This window comes from Podarcis erhardii (genome assembly GCF_964252035.2).
Source record: "Podarcis erhardii genome assembly, chromosome: 1".
Taxonomy (NCBI): Eukaryota; Metazoa; Chordata; class Lepidosauria; order Squamata; family Lacertidae; genus Podarcis; species Podarcis erhardii.
In genome coordinates, this window is record NC_138497.1 from 128,645,811 (window position 1) to 128,663,253 (window position 17,443).

The 17,443-nt window shown below is 49.7% G+C and overlaps 1 protein-coding gene across 5 annotated transcripts in view; it reads left to right on the plus strand.

Annotated features, from left to right (window-relative positions):
* Nucleotides 1-17,443, plus strand: part of CFLAR (CASP8 and FADD like apoptosis regulator) — a 45,066-nt gene that overhangs the window by 19,821 nt on the left and 7,802 nt on the right. For all 5 annotated transcript variants that reach the window (XM_081839397.1, XM_081839398.1, XM_081839396.1 and 2 more), the window contains 3 exons: nucleotides 557-602; nucleotides 2,358-2,407; nucleotides 4,543-4,618. In XM_081839397.1, coding sequence (XP_081695523.1) covers nucleotides 557-602; nucleotides 2,358-2,407; nucleotides 4,543-4,618 — 172 coding nt within the window. The remainder of the gene's footprint in view (nucleotides 1-556; nucleotides 603-2,357; nucleotides 2,408-4,542; nucleotides 4,619-17,443) is intronic.

Genomic DNA, 17,443 nt, shown 5'->3' on the forward strand with positions numbered 1-17,443 from the left:
GCAGTACCAAGAGGACATAAGAAAGCATGGTTTAGTGACTGAATCGACAAGTTTGCTGCTTTAGGTCCTTTTAAAAATTGGATTTGGCACAACGTAGCACTTTTAACAGGGACGCAGGTGGCGCTGTGGGTTAAACCACAGAGCCTAGGACTTGCTGATTAAAAGGTCGGCAGTTTTTACATGAGTAGAATGTGCCCTTTTATTTAAAATGCATCTCTGGGTTATTTGTGGGGCCTGCCTGGTGTTTTTACATGAGTGGAATGTGTGCTTTTATTTAAAATGCATCTCTGGGTTATTTGTGGGGCATAGAAATTCGTTCACCCCCCCCCCAATATAGTCCGGCCCCTCACAAGGTCTGAGGGACAGTGGACCGGCCCCCTGCTGAAAAAGTTTGCTGACCCCTAAGCTCTAAAATAGGGAGGGGAACCTGATGAACTTTCCCCAGGTATTGTCATAATACTTGCCTTCTTATATTGTCTCTCCCTTTCCTAATAATTCCCACTGTGGAATTTTCAACAAGAAGTGAAATGTGATTAGTTGCTGGTTTCATTCGCAGGTTGGGAATCAAGGCAGGCCGTCAAATGGAGAATGTGCCTTTCAGGGTAAGTAAGGCCTGTTAATCTTTAGTAGCCTTGTGCTGCAATCCTATACCCACTGACTTGGAAGTGAGCCCCATTCAGCACAGTGAGCCTTATTTCTGAGTAAACATGTATAGGGCGGAACTGTTCGGACTGTCAATCCAGAAGTGTAGTTTTGTTAATAAAACATCCAACATTCTTTGGAGTGCTGTGAAAGACAGATCAAAGGTTTTGAACTGAGATCTTCCATACCCAAACCCGACGCTCTAACCACTGTACTTCAGTGCCTGTCTTATGCTCGGGCATCTGGATCTCTTTATGCAGGAATATGCACCAAAATCCCCCCATTTGTTTTAATATGTTTTTAACAGTCATATTTCAACAGCCACAGATCTTGAACACACTTCTGGATCCCATATGCTTACCCGAGGACGTTCTTTGTTTAATCAAATTGGCATTAAATAGCTTTGTGAGTTTCCCTGTATCGGGAAATTTTTTTATGTCTGATGTTTTACAATTTTTAATATGTGCTGTAAGCAGCCCAGAGTGGCTGGAGAAACCCAGCCAGATGGGTGGGGTATAATAATAATAATAATAATAATAATAATAATAATAATAATAATAATAATTTGACCAGGTGAAAAGTTATAATGCTGGGATAGATGATGGTGAAATGTACCATCAGGGTTTGGCAACTCCCATCATCCCCTGCCAGCTCCCATCATCCCCCGCTAGCATAGCCAGTGTTCAGGGATGATGGGAATTGTAACTCAACCAGTGTGGTGAGAGCCAGTGTGGTGTAGAAGAAGAAGAAGAAGAGTTTGGATTTGATATCCCGCCTTTCACTCCCTTTAAGGAGTCTCAAAGCGGCTAACATTCTCCTTTCCCTTCCTCCCCCACAACAAACACTCTGTGAGGTGAGCGAGGCTGAGAGACTTCAAAGAAGTGTGACTAGCCCAAGGTCTACTGCTCTTAACCACTACACCACTCTGTTCCAGGAGGGAGACTACCTGCTCCAGGTAGTCATTCTTCAGCCCTAGTTGGCCTTCCCAAAGTGTGGCAGCCTAGGTGTGCCAGCCCTGGAGGCTGGTTGCTGTGTGTGTGTTTTAAAATGGTGCTAAATATATCTAGCATCTGGATTCAATTTAAGAGTGGTAGACTTGTAATCTGGGGAACCGGGTTTGTGTCTCCACTCCTCCAGATACAGCTGCTGGGTGACCTTGGGCTGGTCACACTTCTCTGAAGTCTCTCAGCCCCACTCACCTCACAGAGTGTTTGTTGTGGGGGAGGAAGGGAAAGGAGAATGTTAGCCGCTTTGAGACTCCTTCGGGTAGTGATAAAGCGGGATATCAAATCCAAACTCCACTTCTTCTTCTGAAGGTCACCCATTTTCCTATCCCTACTATAATGTCACATCTTTTTATTCGTGTATGTGTCTTTATGTGTTGTTGTTCTTTTAAAAAAATGAACATGACTTTGTGGGAAAATACAGATCTTCCATAAATACAGTGGTACCTCTGGATGCGAACGGGATCTGTTCCAGAGCCCAGTTCGCATCCTGAAGCGAACGCAAGACGCGACTGCGCGGGTCATGTTTCGCCGCTTCCGCGCATGTGCATAACGTCATTTTGAGCATCTGCGCATGTGCGAGCGGCGAAACCCGGAAGTAACGTGCTCCGTTACTTCCGGGTCGCCGTAGAGTGCAACCCAAAAATGTTTAAGCTGAAGCGTATTCATCCCGAGGTATGACTGTAACAACATTGAATTTTGTATTTGCAGCAGCAAAGGTTAACATATCAATACCAGAAACAGGAGGAGCTGAAGCACAGGTATCGTACAATATGTGGGCCCTTGTGTCTTTCCTAGCTACCATTTCTTTCAGTGCAGAAAGTGATGTAATTTTAGAAAGTACAGTGGTACCTCGGGTTAAGTACTTAATTCGTTCCGGAGTTCCGTTCTTAACCTGAAACTGTTCTTAACCTGAAGCATCACTTCAGCTAATGGGGCCTCCCACTGCTGCCGCGCCACCAGAGCACAATTTCTATTCTCATCCTGAAGCAAATTTCTTAACCTGAGGTAATATTTCTGGGTTAGCGGAGTCTGTAACCTGAAGCGTATGTAACCCAAGGTACCACTGTAATGAATTAAGTAACGGACCTGGCTGTTCTTTCTCCTGTGCCTTTCTTAGAGCTGTCGAACGCATTGTACTCTGGAAGGCAAGGGAGGGGTGACAAGTTTCTCCCTCTTTAAATTATTCCGCTTTGCCTGCCACTATATTTTCATGGCTGTGAGATTTTCATGGCCCTGGGCCAAACACACACAAAAATCACAGCACGATCTGCCCTTTAGAACGCTACAGATAAAGGAAATTGTGCGTGAGGACTCAAGTACTGGAGCTTTAAACAAAAGCTGAGGGCTAATTGACTCTTAAGGGACGCGGGTGGCGCTGTGGGTTAAACCACAGAGCCTAGGACTTGCCAATCAAAGGTCGGCGGTTTGAATCCCCACGACGGGATGAGCTCCGGTTGCTCGGTACCAGCTCCTGCCCACCTAGCAGTTCAAAAGCACGTCAAAGTGCAAGTAGATAAATAGGTACCGCTCCGGCGGGAAGGTAAACGGCGTGTCCGTGCGCTGCTCTGGATTGCCAGAAACGGCTTAGTCATGGTGGCCACATGACCTGGAAGCTGTACACCGGCTCTCTCGGCCAATAAAGCGAGATGAGCGCCGCAACCCCAGAGTCGGCCACGACTGGACCTAATGGTCAGGGGTCCCTTTACCTTTACCTAATTGACTCTTACCATCTTGTCACCAGCATTTGTCTGCTTAACTTGAGACTGGGGGGAGCTGCGGCCAGTTAGAGGAGTCCTGGGAACTAGGCCCAAACAACTTGGACTACAATACTAACCATGTCTGCCCATTGAGTTCAGTGGGAGTTACTCCCAGGTTAGTAGGGTTAGGATCGCAGCTGTAGTCTAGATCCAACCCATAGACCTCTCCCAGACCTACCGAAGGTGAGAGCCATTGTCTCTTCAAAAAAACTATCGCTGCCAACATCTGTGTTATCTAAGGTCTACTTTCACTCGGTTCGGGACCCCACTCGGCTCGGAATTTCTTGCAGGTGTATTCCTCACAATACTAGTGTGTTAGAGGTAGATATTTTGTACTAATCCATACATCATTTTTCTGGGACGTGGGCGGCGCTGTGGTCTAAACCACTGAGCCTAGGACTGGCCGATCAGAAGGTCGGCAGTTCAAATCCCCGCGATGGGGTGAGCTCCCGTTGCTCGGTCCCAGCTCCTGCCCACCTAGCAGTTCAAAAGCACGTCAGCGTGCAAGTAGATAAATAGGTACCACTCCGGCGGGAAGGTAAACGGCGTTTCCATGTGTTGCTCTGGTTTGCCAGAAGCGGCTTAGTCATGCTGGCCACATGACCCGGAAGCTGTACGCCAGCTCCCTCGGCCAATAAAGCGAGATGAGCGCCCCAACCCCAGAGTCGGCCACGACTGGACCTAATGGTCAGGGGTCCCTTTACTTTATACGTCATTTTGCTTTATTAGATGTTCCCCAACATTATTGCCATCCTGCTGGGAAAGGGCACTCTTGCACGATGCTACAACAAAATAGTGTGTCAGGCGGGGAGTGTGTTGAATAAACTGCAACATTTGTAGTAAATAAAAAAAGAAGTCACAGGGTTTTAGCAGGAAGTTACGGGGCAGGCACCAAAGGATGATGTCTGCCCTGAGATTTTTGCAGGCACAAACTGTACAGGAAGTGGGATTATTCATAACTGCTTCCGATACCCTAATGAGCACTAATCATCATGAATGCACAGTAAGAAGGGCATCTGGAGTTATCCGTAGAACTACACTAGGCTCGGCAAAAAATACCTTGGAAAAGGTAATGAGGAGAAGGTCCATGTATTGGAGATAGGATCTAAATAATTACATTTTGTCATTCAATGCAGGTCCTTAACAATTACAGAATGCGGAGTAAGCCTTTGGGAGTATGCTTGATTATAGACTGCATTGGCAACGATACAAGTAAGTGCTAGGAAAAATTGAATTCCTCCTTAACTGCTGGAGTCTGCAACTCGCGTAATCTTTTAACAGCTCAGATTTGATGAGATGGGCTCAGGCTCCCAGTTTTTCTTTGCTTGTAAAAACAACGGTGGCTGAAAGCTCAAGTTGATAATTAGGTACTTGGCATCGGTATAGGGCCCTGAAGTAGTTGAAGTTCTCTACAAACCGTATCTTGTAGGTCTGTCACAAAAAAAGTCTTCCAGGAAGGGGAGGTGAGGCGGTCCCTAGATTAACAGATCACACAAAGTTTTCATTTCCCCTAGATTGTGATAGGTTTAAATAATAATAATAATAATAATAATAATAATAATAATAATAATAATAATAATAAATATTATTATTATTTATTATTTATACCCCGCCCATCTGGCTGGGCTTCCCCAGCCACTCTGGGCGGCTTCCAACCAAATATTAAAATACAGTAATACAGTGGTGCCCCACAAGACGAACGCCTCGCAAGACGGAAAACCCGCTAGACGAGTTCCTGCGGGGTTTTTCCCCTTCCCCCCCTTTTCCTAAGCCCTAAGCCGCTTATCAGCTGATCCGCTAAAAGCCGCTAAACCGCTAATAGCGCTAATCCGCTAAGCTGTCAATGGGCTTGCTTCGCAAGATGAAAAAACCGCTATACGAAGAGCCTCACGGAACGGATTAATTTCGTCTTGCGAGGCACCACTGTACATCAAACATTAAAAGCTTCCCTAAACAGGGCTGCCTTCAGATGTCTTCTAAAAGTCTGATAGTAGTTGTTCTCTTTGACATGTGGTGGGAGGGCGTTCCACAGGGTGGGCGCCACTACCGAGAAGGCCCTCTGCCTGGTTCCCTGTAATTTGGCTTCTCGCAGTGAGGGAACCGCCAGAAGGTCCTCCGCACTGGAGTTCATTGTCTGGGTAAAACGATGGGGGTGGAGACGCTCCTTCAGATATACTTTGCTAAGACTGTGTATATACACTATACCTTTAAAGCACATTCCCTGCTCCCTACAGAATTCTGGGTACTGTAGTTTAAGAATTGCTGGGAATGGTTACCCTGTGAGGAGTAAACTACAGGGCCCAGAATTCTTTGAGGCAAAGAATGTATTCTGAGTGTACTTTAAAGCAGTGTTTCCCAACCTTGGGCCTCCAGATGTTTTTGGCCTACAACTCCCATCATCCCTAGCTAGCAAGACCAGTGGTCAGGGATGATGGGAATTGTAGTTCAAAAACAGCTGGAGGCCCAAGGTTGGGAAACACTGCTTTAAAGGTATAGCCTGTACGAAGTCTGAAAGTGCTGTTTCCCACTTACCACTACATTGTACAAACTAGTCCCTTCCAATTTGTTGCTGTTTTATAATAAAACAAAGCAAAAGGGAAGCTTTTGATTCAGTAATGCCCAGTGTTATGTACTGAAGTTCTCACCCTGTGCCAGCAGGGGGATACTAGATAGCTTTCACTCAGGTCCACATATGCAAATAAGGGATTGAAAGTGACGTTCAGTGATTGGATAGTTACAGAAAATGGTTACTGTTGCGTTCTAGTGGAGCTCTATATAAGCAGGCTGGCTGAACCCTTCAGTTCAGTTCTGTTCTGGCCTGTGAATAAACAAGAGCTGTTTGAAGAATTGCTGTGTCGTCTGATATGTTCACCCACAACTTAACACTGGCAACGAGGATGGGATCGATGGACAACAGAGCACAGCCAGATGCAGCCACCCTCTGAGTGGAGCGGAATCACTGAGCTGAAACACCGAGCGAAATCACTGAACAGAACCAATTCAGAGCTGACCGTTCTAGCTAGAGCACGGTGTTCCATCCATCGCTTCCACATCGGCATTGGAACCATGGCTTCACTTGTGCCTCTACCGCCGTTTGCACCAGCCTCTGAATCATGGGACTCCTACCTCGCTCGGTTCAACTGCTACCTCCAAGCCAACAAGCTGACGGAAGTATCATAGGAGCGTAAGCGAGGCCTATTCCTCAGCCTCTGTGGGCCTGATGTGTTCAAGATGGCCCGAGCATTGGTTGCGCCTGTAGCAGTCCAGGCAACACCATGGGACACGATTCAAGAGAAGCTCCGCAACCACTACGCGCCAAAGCCGTCCAAGATTGCTGCCTGCCATGCATTCTACCACCGGAACCAGGCAGAGGGGGAGTCAATTAACAACTACACCGCCGCCCTCTGACAGGCTGCAATGCACTGCGAGTTCCGAGACTTAGGCGATGCCCTGATGGATCGAATTGTCTGTGGGGTCCGGGACATCCATCTGCAACGGCGTCTTCTCGCCAAGCCAGACCTCACGCTGCAGAAGCCATTGAGGAGGCCATGGCCTCAGAAGATGCTGAGATCCGCAAGGCCAGCAGCCCGCGTCTTGCTAGGAAGCCAGTTCCAGTGCATCATGAAGAGGCCAGTAGTGATGAGGCATCCTCCAGTGAAGACAATGATGTGCACCAGACAAAGCGGGAGCGCAGGAAGTTCCAACAGAAGTCCAAAGGCCACTTGGAATGTGCCGGCTGCGGAGGCAACCATTCCCATGCCAAGTGTCAATTCAGAGACGCCATCTGTCGGAAGTGTTCCAGAAGGGACCACATCGCTAAGGTCTGCCAATTGGCTCCGTCTGACACCCCCCCTTCACCGACTCGCAAGTCCAAGTCTTCACTCCAGTCCGCCAAGGAAAGCTGCTTTGCTCTCACCAACTGCCACTGCCCATCTGGAACCACGATTGGCCAAACCGACTCGCCTACGCGACGCAAGCTGAACGTCACGGTGCTCATTGAAGGAGCTCCATGTGACATGGAGATCGACACCGGGTCTGCCCTGTCCATCGTGTCTTGGAGCACCATCAAAAGACTGGTACCCAAAGTGTCCAAAAGGCAACTCGACTCTCACCGCGTACACCTGAGAGACTACCAGGGAAACAACACTCCTGTGGTAGGCATTGGCCGGTTCCGGATCGCCTTCAAGGATTTTTCAGGCCTGCTCCGACTGGTGGTGGTCGAAGGTCAGCGGCCAAGCCTCCTAGGGCTAGTCTGGTTTGATGCCCTCGGCCTGGAAGTCACCAGCGTCAACTGAATCTCTAACGCTGAGACTGAGGGTCTGGTCAAAGACTTTGCTGAGGTTTTTAACGGCACTTTGGGTCAATATACAGGTACGCCCATCCCCTTTAGCCTTGATCCACAAGTCGCCCCCATCAAGCTAAAGCCACACCGGGTTCCCTTTGCTCTCAAGGCTAAGGTGGACAAACAACTGGACAAGCTGATCACCCAAGGAGTTTTGGAACTGGTTGACCATGCCAAGTGGGAAACCTCCATCGTCACGCCTGTTAAGCCGGACGGGTCTGTGAGAATCTGCGCCGACTACAAGTGCACAATCAACAAGGCACTTCAGCAGCATGCTTACCTGGTTCCTGTTGTCCAACACCTGCTGCATTCCCTGGGTGAGGGCAAGGTCTTCACTAAGCTGGACCTTGCCCAAGCCTATCAACAACTGCCCGTTGATGATGCCACCGCTGAAGCCCAGACGATCGTCACCCACCGAGGGGCATTCTGTTGCCGCCGTTTGCAGTTCAGGGTGAGTGTGGCTCCTGGCATCTTCCAAACCTTATGGAGCGTCTCCTGCAAGGGCTTCCGGGCATGGTGCCGTATTTCGACAATGTCTTGGTGTCCGCAGATTCACACCAGCAGCTCTTCGAGCGCCTCTGCGCTATGCTGACCAGGTTCCAAGAGGCCGGGCTCAAGGTAAAGAGGGAGAAGTGCCAGATCGCCGTTCCACAGGTGGAGTTCCTGGGCTATCTTGTCGACGCCTCCGGCCTTCACCTGACGACATCCAAGATCCACGCTATCCAGCAGGTCCCCATCCCAAAGAACAAGACGGAGTAGCAGGCATTCCTGGGACTGCTGAACTTTTATAACATTTTCCCTCCCTCACAAAGCCACGGTGGCTGAGCCTCTTCACTTACTCCTCAGCACGAAGACACCTTGGTCCTGGGGTCATCAGGAGATGGCCGCCTTCAATGCAGTCAAGGCTCTCCTTTCATCGGACAGTATGCTGGTACAGTACAGTGAAGCCAGGCCGCTGGTCCTTGCCTATGACACCTCACCTTTTGGAATTGGCACTGTTCTTAGTCACCGTTTTCCAGACGGAAGAGAAGCACCGCTCGCCTACTTTTCCAGGACGCTATCTCCAACTGAATGGAATTGCAGCCAGCTCGACAAGGAGGCACTGGCACTTGTGGCTGGAGTGAAGAGGTTCCATGAATACCTCTACGGCAGGACTTTCCACCTCATCACCAACCACAAGCCACTCCTGGGCCTCCTCGCCGGTGATCGACCAACTCCACCGGTCCTCTCGCCGCGCATGCTGCGATGGACTGTTTTCCTGGCTGCCTACCACTACCGGCTCGTCCATCGCCCGGGGAAATCGATGGGCCATGCCGACGCCCTCAGCCGTTGCCCTCTTCCAGCGTTTGTGGAAGACCCGGCTCCTGCTTCATCACTCCTCCTGATTGAGGATCTTCCGGCAGCGCCTGTATCGGCTGCCACTGTGGCCTCCGCGTCTGCCCAGGATCGCACCATCAGCCGTGTGCTCAACTGGGTGTGGAGGGGGTGGCTACAAGGGCCTTTTGCATCAGAGTTCCAGCTGTTCACAACCAGACAACACAAACTCTCGGCTCATTGCGGCTGTCTGCTGTGGGGGAGACCGTGTCGTGATTCCCCAAAGATTCCGTCAACGCATCCTTGAGGCTCTGCACATTGGCCACCTGGGAATTGTCAAAATGAAGGCGTTGGCTCGGTGTTACGTCTGGTGGCCTAACATGGACGATGCCATCACTGCCTGGGTTTCCGCCTGTCAAGCATGCCAATAATCTAGGCCTGCACCACCGGCAGCTAAGGGACGCACCTGGGAGACGCCAAAGACACCCTGGTCGAGGGTGCACAACAATCTGGCCGCCCCCTTTCATGGCCGGACCTTTATCGTAGTGGTGGACGCCTATTCCAAATGGCTGGAGGTGGCCCTGATGCCCTCCACCACTACCGAGGCAGTCATCCGGGTGCTGCGAGGCCTCTTTGCGATGCATGGGTGTCCTGATGTCCTCGTCTCCAACAACAGACCGCAGTTCACCTCATGCACTTTTGAGCGGTATCTTTTGGGACTGGGCATCCGCCATGCCATAACGGCACCATTTCATCCATCCAGCAACGGGGAAGCAGAGAGAATGGTGCGCTCGGCAAAAGAGGCACTGACTCGCCCGGAACGGGGAGACTGGCACGAGCGGGTCGCTGAATACTTGTTCGTGCAACACATCACCCCTCATGCGGCCACAGGGCGGAGTCCTGCCGAACTGCTTATGGGCCGCCGCCTCAGATCGCTCGACCGGCTGCACCCTGACTTTGCTGTGGCCGAACCCCCGGGCTGTGCCAACGCGCCACGGTCCTTTGTTCCAGGAAACCACGTTTTTGCCCGGAACTTTGTGGGGGACATTCCTTGGGTGCCAGCCACAGTAGTGTGAGTCACTGGACCTTGCTCGTACCAGGTGGCACTCGAAAATGGATGTTTGTGGCGCCAGACCAGCTTAGGTGCAGGGTTGGGGACTTGGACACTACCGCAGTGCCCCCAACTGTGTTTGTGGCTCCGGAACAGACACTTACAGATGGTGAGGCTCCACCTACACCTCTCTCAAACTGCAGGCGTGGAGCCGAACCAAGCTGCTTCAGAGGGTCTGCCGGACTTCCCACAGACTCAGACCACTGCCGTGCCTGACATTCCGCCAACTCCACTTGCGGATGTTCCACCCACAGCAGTGGATCCAGGGGACTTGGTTTCAACACCACCTAGGGTCGCGCCACAGCCTCAGCAAGAATCGAGCGCCCCCCTGGACCTGTGTCCCCTGCGGTCTGGCAGAGTTTCCAAGTGCCCAACTTATTTAAAGGACTATGTTGTTGGACATGTAATATTGTCGGTCTAATGGAAGTAGGTGAAATGTAACTGATATGCTTTTGTGCCTAATTGAACCATTACGTGTAGTGCTGTATATACGATTGTAACTCACACCTTATCTTGGTGGGGAGGGGTGTTATGTACTGAAGTTCTCACCCTGGGCCAGCAGGGGGATACTGTAGATAGTTTCCACTCAGGTCCACATATGCAAATAAGGGATTGAAAGTGACGTTCAGTGATTGGATAGTTACAGAAAATGGTTACTGTTGCGTTCTAGTGGAGCTCTATATAAGCAGGCTGGCTGAACCCTTCAGTTCAGTTCTGTTCTGGCCTGTGAATAAACAAGAGCTGTTTGAAGAATCGCTGTGTCGTCTGATATGTTCACCCACAACTTAACACCCAGAACAATCCAAATAAGACAATATGGATGCTATGTGTTTAAAAAGAAATGGAAAAAGTATAGTCAAGATAGCATGCAGTTGAGGAGGCATAATCAAAGGCATAATCTATAGTTTCCTGCAACGCTCATTCCACTCTGTAGTAACAGAGCAGTCGGGGTGGGGAAACTTATATTTTATAAGCATTTTCTTTCCCGTTTGTTGTGTGGAAATTTTGCCTGGCTACGGCCTTGCATGTATCACTTTGTGTTTCCTTTTTGCCTTGAACCCCACATCCACTTTTGATTGGAGAAGGACAATTTACGCTTTTTCCTCCACGTCCTTCCGACTTCAAGGGCTAGTCCCGGTCTATATTTTCAGCACAATGAGATGGTAGCCAGCACAGCACAGCACAGCGGTTAACGTATTAGACTAAAAGCTAGGGGATCCAGATTCAGATCCTCAGACAACCCCCTACCATGAAGGCCCGCTGTGTGACAACGAGCCAATCTGCTCATCTAATCCATTATTTCATAGGGTGGCTGTGCAAAGAAAAATTGGCTAGGGAGAAAAAGCCTGAAATCCCGCTATGAGCTGCTTGGAAAAAGTTAGGATGTAGCTGTGAGAAAACCAAATGAATAAAAATGCTGCAGTGGTTTTGTTGCTTGTTGTCGTTTAGTCGTGTCCGACTCTTTGTGACCCCCTGGACCAGAGCACGCCAGGCACTCCTCTCTTCCACTGCCTCCCGCAGTTTGGTCAAACTCATGTTGGTAGCTTCGAGAACACTGTCCAACCATCTCGTCCTCTGTCGTCCCCTTCTCCTTGTGCCCTCCATCTTTCCCAGCATCAGGGTCTTTTCCAGGGAGTCTTCTCTTCTCATGAGGTGGCCAAAGTATTGGAGCCTCAGCTTCACGATCTGTCCTTCCAGTGAGCGCTCAGGGCTGATTTCCTTCAGAATGGATAGGTTTGATCTTCTTGCAGTCCATGGGACTCTCAAGAGTCTCCTTTCAGATTGCATGGGGCGGCTTCATTTTTAATTTTCTCCTATTCTACAAAATCTCCTTGCCAATAAACAGCAGGAACAAGCTAGCAATTGTAAGATTCTTGCTTGGCCCACTCCCTAATGTGCTATTTCTCTGCCCAGTGGGATTTTGGTTTTGGTTTTTTAATCTATAAGGAGGTTCAGAAGTGGTATCTCCCTCCTCATTCTTAATGCATGTCTGTAGGCCAGGCAAGATCCTTTCTCTGATCATTGCTGAAATCTGCAAGGTGCTGAATGGGCTTCTGGGATCTGATCAGAGCTTGGCTTGGTGCCAATTGTTTGCAGAATCTGCCTTCCCTTCTCTGAAAGATTGTAGATTTCCTATTGTGGAAGTAATCAGCCAGAATCGAGCTCAAAGTGGTGGGGAATGAGAAAAATTGTGAAATCAGATCTGCTTACAAACCTGGATGGGAAACTCATCTTAGATAAGTTTACCTGAACTCTCTGAATGGGATCAATTGCTCCTTCACACCTCTAATCCCCCTCTTCTGTACTCACAATTGGGTCCATTAATGAATTTTGGGGTGGATCTAACCAGGCCTAGGAATACATTCTCGTGAGAAAAAGCAGAGGTGCCTAATGGATGCTTACAGAACAGTATTCCGCTTTAGTTTTATAGTTAGAATGTAATCTATCCTCATTATAAAACTATTGTCTATTCTGTCCATGACAGTCTTTTTCTACAAGCTTTAAAGCATTTTTGTGTGTTGCTTCCCCCCCCATGAAACTGCACAAAAATATATTTTTTTGTTTCCTTTGGATTTTTTTTTATGTGATTGCAACATTTTTTAAAAGGGATGCCCAGTCTAACCCTGACATGCCCCTGCTTCACCTCCAGCATTTATTTATTTTTTGGAAAAATTCCCCACGCGTCTCTTACATAAGCAAAAATAAAAATCTCTTGAGGGCTTGATGCATGCTACTGGAACACACAAGTGGCTAAAAATAGCAGAAATGAGTGCAGTCAAGGCCGTTTTGTGCCTTTGGGGGGGGGGATGAGAACAGAGGAAGAAAAGGAACAGTGACCTTTTCTCGCCTGTTTCTCATCAGCAACCATCTCGGGAGACGAGGCAGTTTTATGCACAGCTTAACACGTCTCGCCAAAATTAAATGTATGCAGGTTAATTATTAGAGACGCGGGTGGCGCTGTGGGTTAAACCACAGAGCCTAGGACTTGCCGATCAGAAGGTCGGCGGTTCGAATCCCCAGGATGGGATGAGCTCCCGTTGCTCTGTCCCAGCTCCTGCCAACCTGGCAGTTCGAAAGCACGTCAAAGTGCAAGTAGATAAATAGGTACCGCTCTGGCAGGAAGGTAAACGGCGTTTCTGTGCACTGCTCCGGTTCGCCAGAAGCGGCTTAGTCATGCTGGCCACATGACCTGGAAGCTGTACACCGGCTCCCTTGGCCAATAAAGCGAGATGAGCGCTGCAACCCCAGAGACAGTCACGACTGTCAGGGGTCCCTTTACCTTTACCTTTAGGTCAATTATTGTAAGGATGTAATAGAACTACAGCCAAGATCTCTGTATCTGGATAAGTGGGAGATACCGTAATCTGCGCTACAAAACACGCACTTTTTTGCTCCTAGAAAGTAAGGGAAAATGCCTGTGCGTGTTACGGAGCGAATGCACTCGACCGGAGCCATGGCTGCCATCAGTCAAGCAAAGCGGGAGCCGCTTGCAGGGCTCTGCACGGCTCTAGCTTTGCTTGCTTTACAGCCAGGAGGAGGGGGAGGAGCCGAGGAGGAGGGAGGGAAGGAGAGCCATGGCAGCAAAGCGGGCAGCAGCCGCTTACACGCGAGGAGGGACAGACGGGAGCCATAGCGAGCCGGAAAAAGCGCCGCGTAGCCAGCAACAGCTGCTGCAGCCTCAGCTAGCAAAGGTCCGTGCGCTCTCTAAACGGAGCAATGAGGCTGCAGAGGGACGGCAGGGCACAGGAGGGCTCTGAGCCACGAGCGCAGTGAAAACCAGTAAAAAATTTTTTAAAAAGGCTGCTGGGGACAGGAGGGCACGGGATGAGGGAGAGGGGGAAATTACGATTCTCCCAGCGTCTCAGCTGATCCGCTGAGCAGGACTTGGGTTGCAGGGGATTCGCCATTAGCTGCGTAAAGCAGCAAAGAGGGAGAGAAGGAGGAAAAGAGAAGGAGGGAGAGAAGGAGGAAAGCGGGAGAGGAAAGGAGCTGCTTACACTGCTGTAAGTGGCTGCTGTCGGGTTGGCTCCTTTAAAGCAAAAGTGCTCTTTCCCTCCCCCCTCCCCGCTCAGCTCGCCGAAAAGCTCCTTTTCCACACACCCCACGCGAGCTCCTTCTCCCCTTAAACCCCTCTGCTGCATCATTAGCAGCATCCTTCTCCACACACCCCACGCGAGCTCCTTCTCCCCTTAAACCCCTCTCCTGCATCATTAGCAGCATCCTTCTCCACACACCCCACGCGAGCTCCTTCTCCCCTTGAACCCCTCTCCTGCATCATTAGCAGCATCCTTCTCCGCACACCCCACACGTGTTCCTTCTTCCCTTAAACCCCTCTTCTGCATTATTAGCAGCATCCTTCTCCACACACCCCATGCGTGCTCCTTGTCCCTTGAATGCTTTTCCTTCCCTCCCCACTTAAAACGTGGTTACAAAGCACGGATCCACATGGATCCTTAGGATTTTTGCACTGGGTCACCCCAAGTTCACCATCAGATCACATAGCATGTCCATGGCTACAGCCTGCACCAAAAAACACACACGCACCCACTGTTTCATGGGGCTGCAATGGCGCAAAAACGTGGTTACAAAGCATGAACCACAAAAATCATACATCCACTGTTTCGTTTAGAATATTTTTTTCTTGTTTTCCTCCTCTAAAAACTACGTGCGTGTTATGGTCAGGTGCGTGTTATAGAGCGAAAAATACGGTAACTAGAATTACCAGGCAAGAAGGTATAAGCAAAAATGAAGGAACCTGTGCCCGCTCTTCCCACAGCTCCCATTATCCCTGACCATTTGGCCATGCTGGCTGGGGCTGATGGGAGTCGGAGTCCAACAACACCTAGCTCAGGCAGTGGAACAAGAGGCTCTTAATCTCAGGCTTGTGGGTTCGAGACCCACACTGGGCGAAAGATTCCTGCATTGCCGGGGATTGGACCAGATGATCCTCGCCGTCTCTTCCAATTCTGCAATTCCATGGAAAGGAAATCTGGAGGGCCTCAAGTTCCTCATCTCTGGTCCAAGCTAACTTTTCTCTGAAGGATAATTAATAATAATAATAATAATAATAATAATAATAATTTATTTACACCCTGCCCATCTGGCTGGGTTTCCCCAGCCACTCTGGGCGGCTTCCAACAGAACACCAAAATATAATAACCTATTAAACAACATTAAAAGCTTTCCTAACCAGGGCTGCCTTCAGATGTCTTCTAAAAGTCTGGTAGTTGTTTAATTATTTGACATCTGGTAGGAGGGCGTTCCACAGGGCGGGTGCCACTACCGAGAAGGCCCTTTGCCTGGTTCCCTGTAACTTGGCTTCTCGCAGCGAGGGAACTGCCAGAAGGACCTTGGCGCTGGACCTCAGTGTCCGGGCTGAATGATGAGGGTAGAGACGCTCCTTCAGGTATACTGGACCAAGGCCGTTTAGGGCTTCAAAGGTCAGCACCAATATTTTTAATTGTGCTCGGATACGTACTGGGAGCCAGTGTAGGTCTTTCAAGAGCGGTGTTATATGGTCTCGGCGCCGCTCCCAGTCACCAGTCTAGCTGCCGAATTCTGGATTATTTGTAGTTTCCGGGTCACCTTCAAAGGTAGCCCCACGTAGAGCGCATTGCAGTAGTCTAAGCAGGAGAAGGCGGTTTGGAAACGGCAACTGATACAGCATATCTAGCTGCTTCATTCTGGATTAGTTGTAGTTTCCGGGTCACCTTCAAAGGTAGCCCCACATAGAGCGCATTGCAGTAGTTCAAGTGGGAGATAACCAGAGCATGCACCACTCTGGCAAGGCAGTCTGCGGGCAGATAGGGTCTCAGCCTGTGTACCAGATGGAGCTGGTAAACAGCTGCCCTGGATACAGATTTGACCTGTGCCTCCATGGACAGCTGTGAGTCCAAAATGACTCCCAGGCTGCGCACCTGGTCCTTCAAAGGTAGCCCCACATAGAGCACATTGCAGGATAACCTTCCATTCAAAGCATGAAACACAGGAAGCCACATTGTTCTGTGTGGGCAGCCCTGCAGCTAGTCCAGTCATGCCTACTTTGGCAGTGGCTCTTTGGTGTATGAATTCTTTCCCCCCATCTCCTGTTCCCTGATCCTTTTTGAATAAGTGACCCAGGGACCTTCTGGAACTGAACGGAAATGGATGCTTTGGCATTGGAGACAAAGCAAAACGAGAACATTCACTAAAACGTAACTTTAAATCTGAAAGTGAAAGTTGCCATTCCTGAACCTGAGCCGAGATTGTTAAAGACCAGTGGGGGCCTCCAGCAAAACGTTGGAAGTGTGGATTGCTGCCAGCCAACCAGCCATGCCCTTATCTTCAATACTCCATTCCATCCCTCCTCCCTACTCTTTTGTATATTTTAAAATTGTGCTTTTCTTTCCTCCGACTGTCTTCCTCGGCCCCTGAAAACGCTCTGTTCTCATTGGACTTTTCTGCCCCATCCATTTCTGTGGCTTTTGTGGATACATGGTTCTGGCTGTATAGCCAAAAGCGCTGGTGCCTGAACATCACTACAAATGGGGATGACAGATCTTGCCGGCAATGCTTGCCCTTTGTAAGACTCGCTTCTCATGGGCCTGACCCTGATGTGAGGTGTGCCTTTAAGAGGGTCAGACCCCATCATTAGTCCAAGATCGAAAAATGTTGGCACCCCAAGCCCTGTTGGAGTTGCAAGAGGACGTGAGCCCACAGTTAATTACAGTCGTACCTTAGTTGCCGAACACCTTGGAACTCGTACGTTTCGGCTCTTGAACGATCGAAAACCAGAAGTGAGTGTTGCGGTTTTCGAACACACCTGCACCTAATAGGAAGCCGCGCCTTGGTTTTCAAGCAGTTCCAGGAGTCGAATGGACTCCCGGAACACATTCTGTTCGAGAACCAAGGCACGACTGTACTTTGACATAGCAATTTTATGTACCGTATTTTTCGCTCCATAAGGCGCACCTGACCATAAGGCGCACCTGCTTTTTTTGGGCCGGGGGGGGGGGGAATTCAAGAAAAAAAATATTATTTAAAGGGAGCGCTGAGCAGAGCCTGAATACATCCCAGGCTCTGCTCAGCACTCCTTTTCATGAGCCGCGTGGAGCGTGTGTGTGGCGCTTTGGGGCTTTTGCAGGAGGTGGGGGAAGTGAGAGAGCCTCGCTCTGTCCCTTCCCCCACCCCCCGCAAAAGCCAGGGATAGCCGCGCAAAGTCTCCCCTGGGCAGCGGGATGAAGGCTTCCCGCTGCCCTGCGGAGGCTTCGCGGGCTACCGCAGAGCTGCT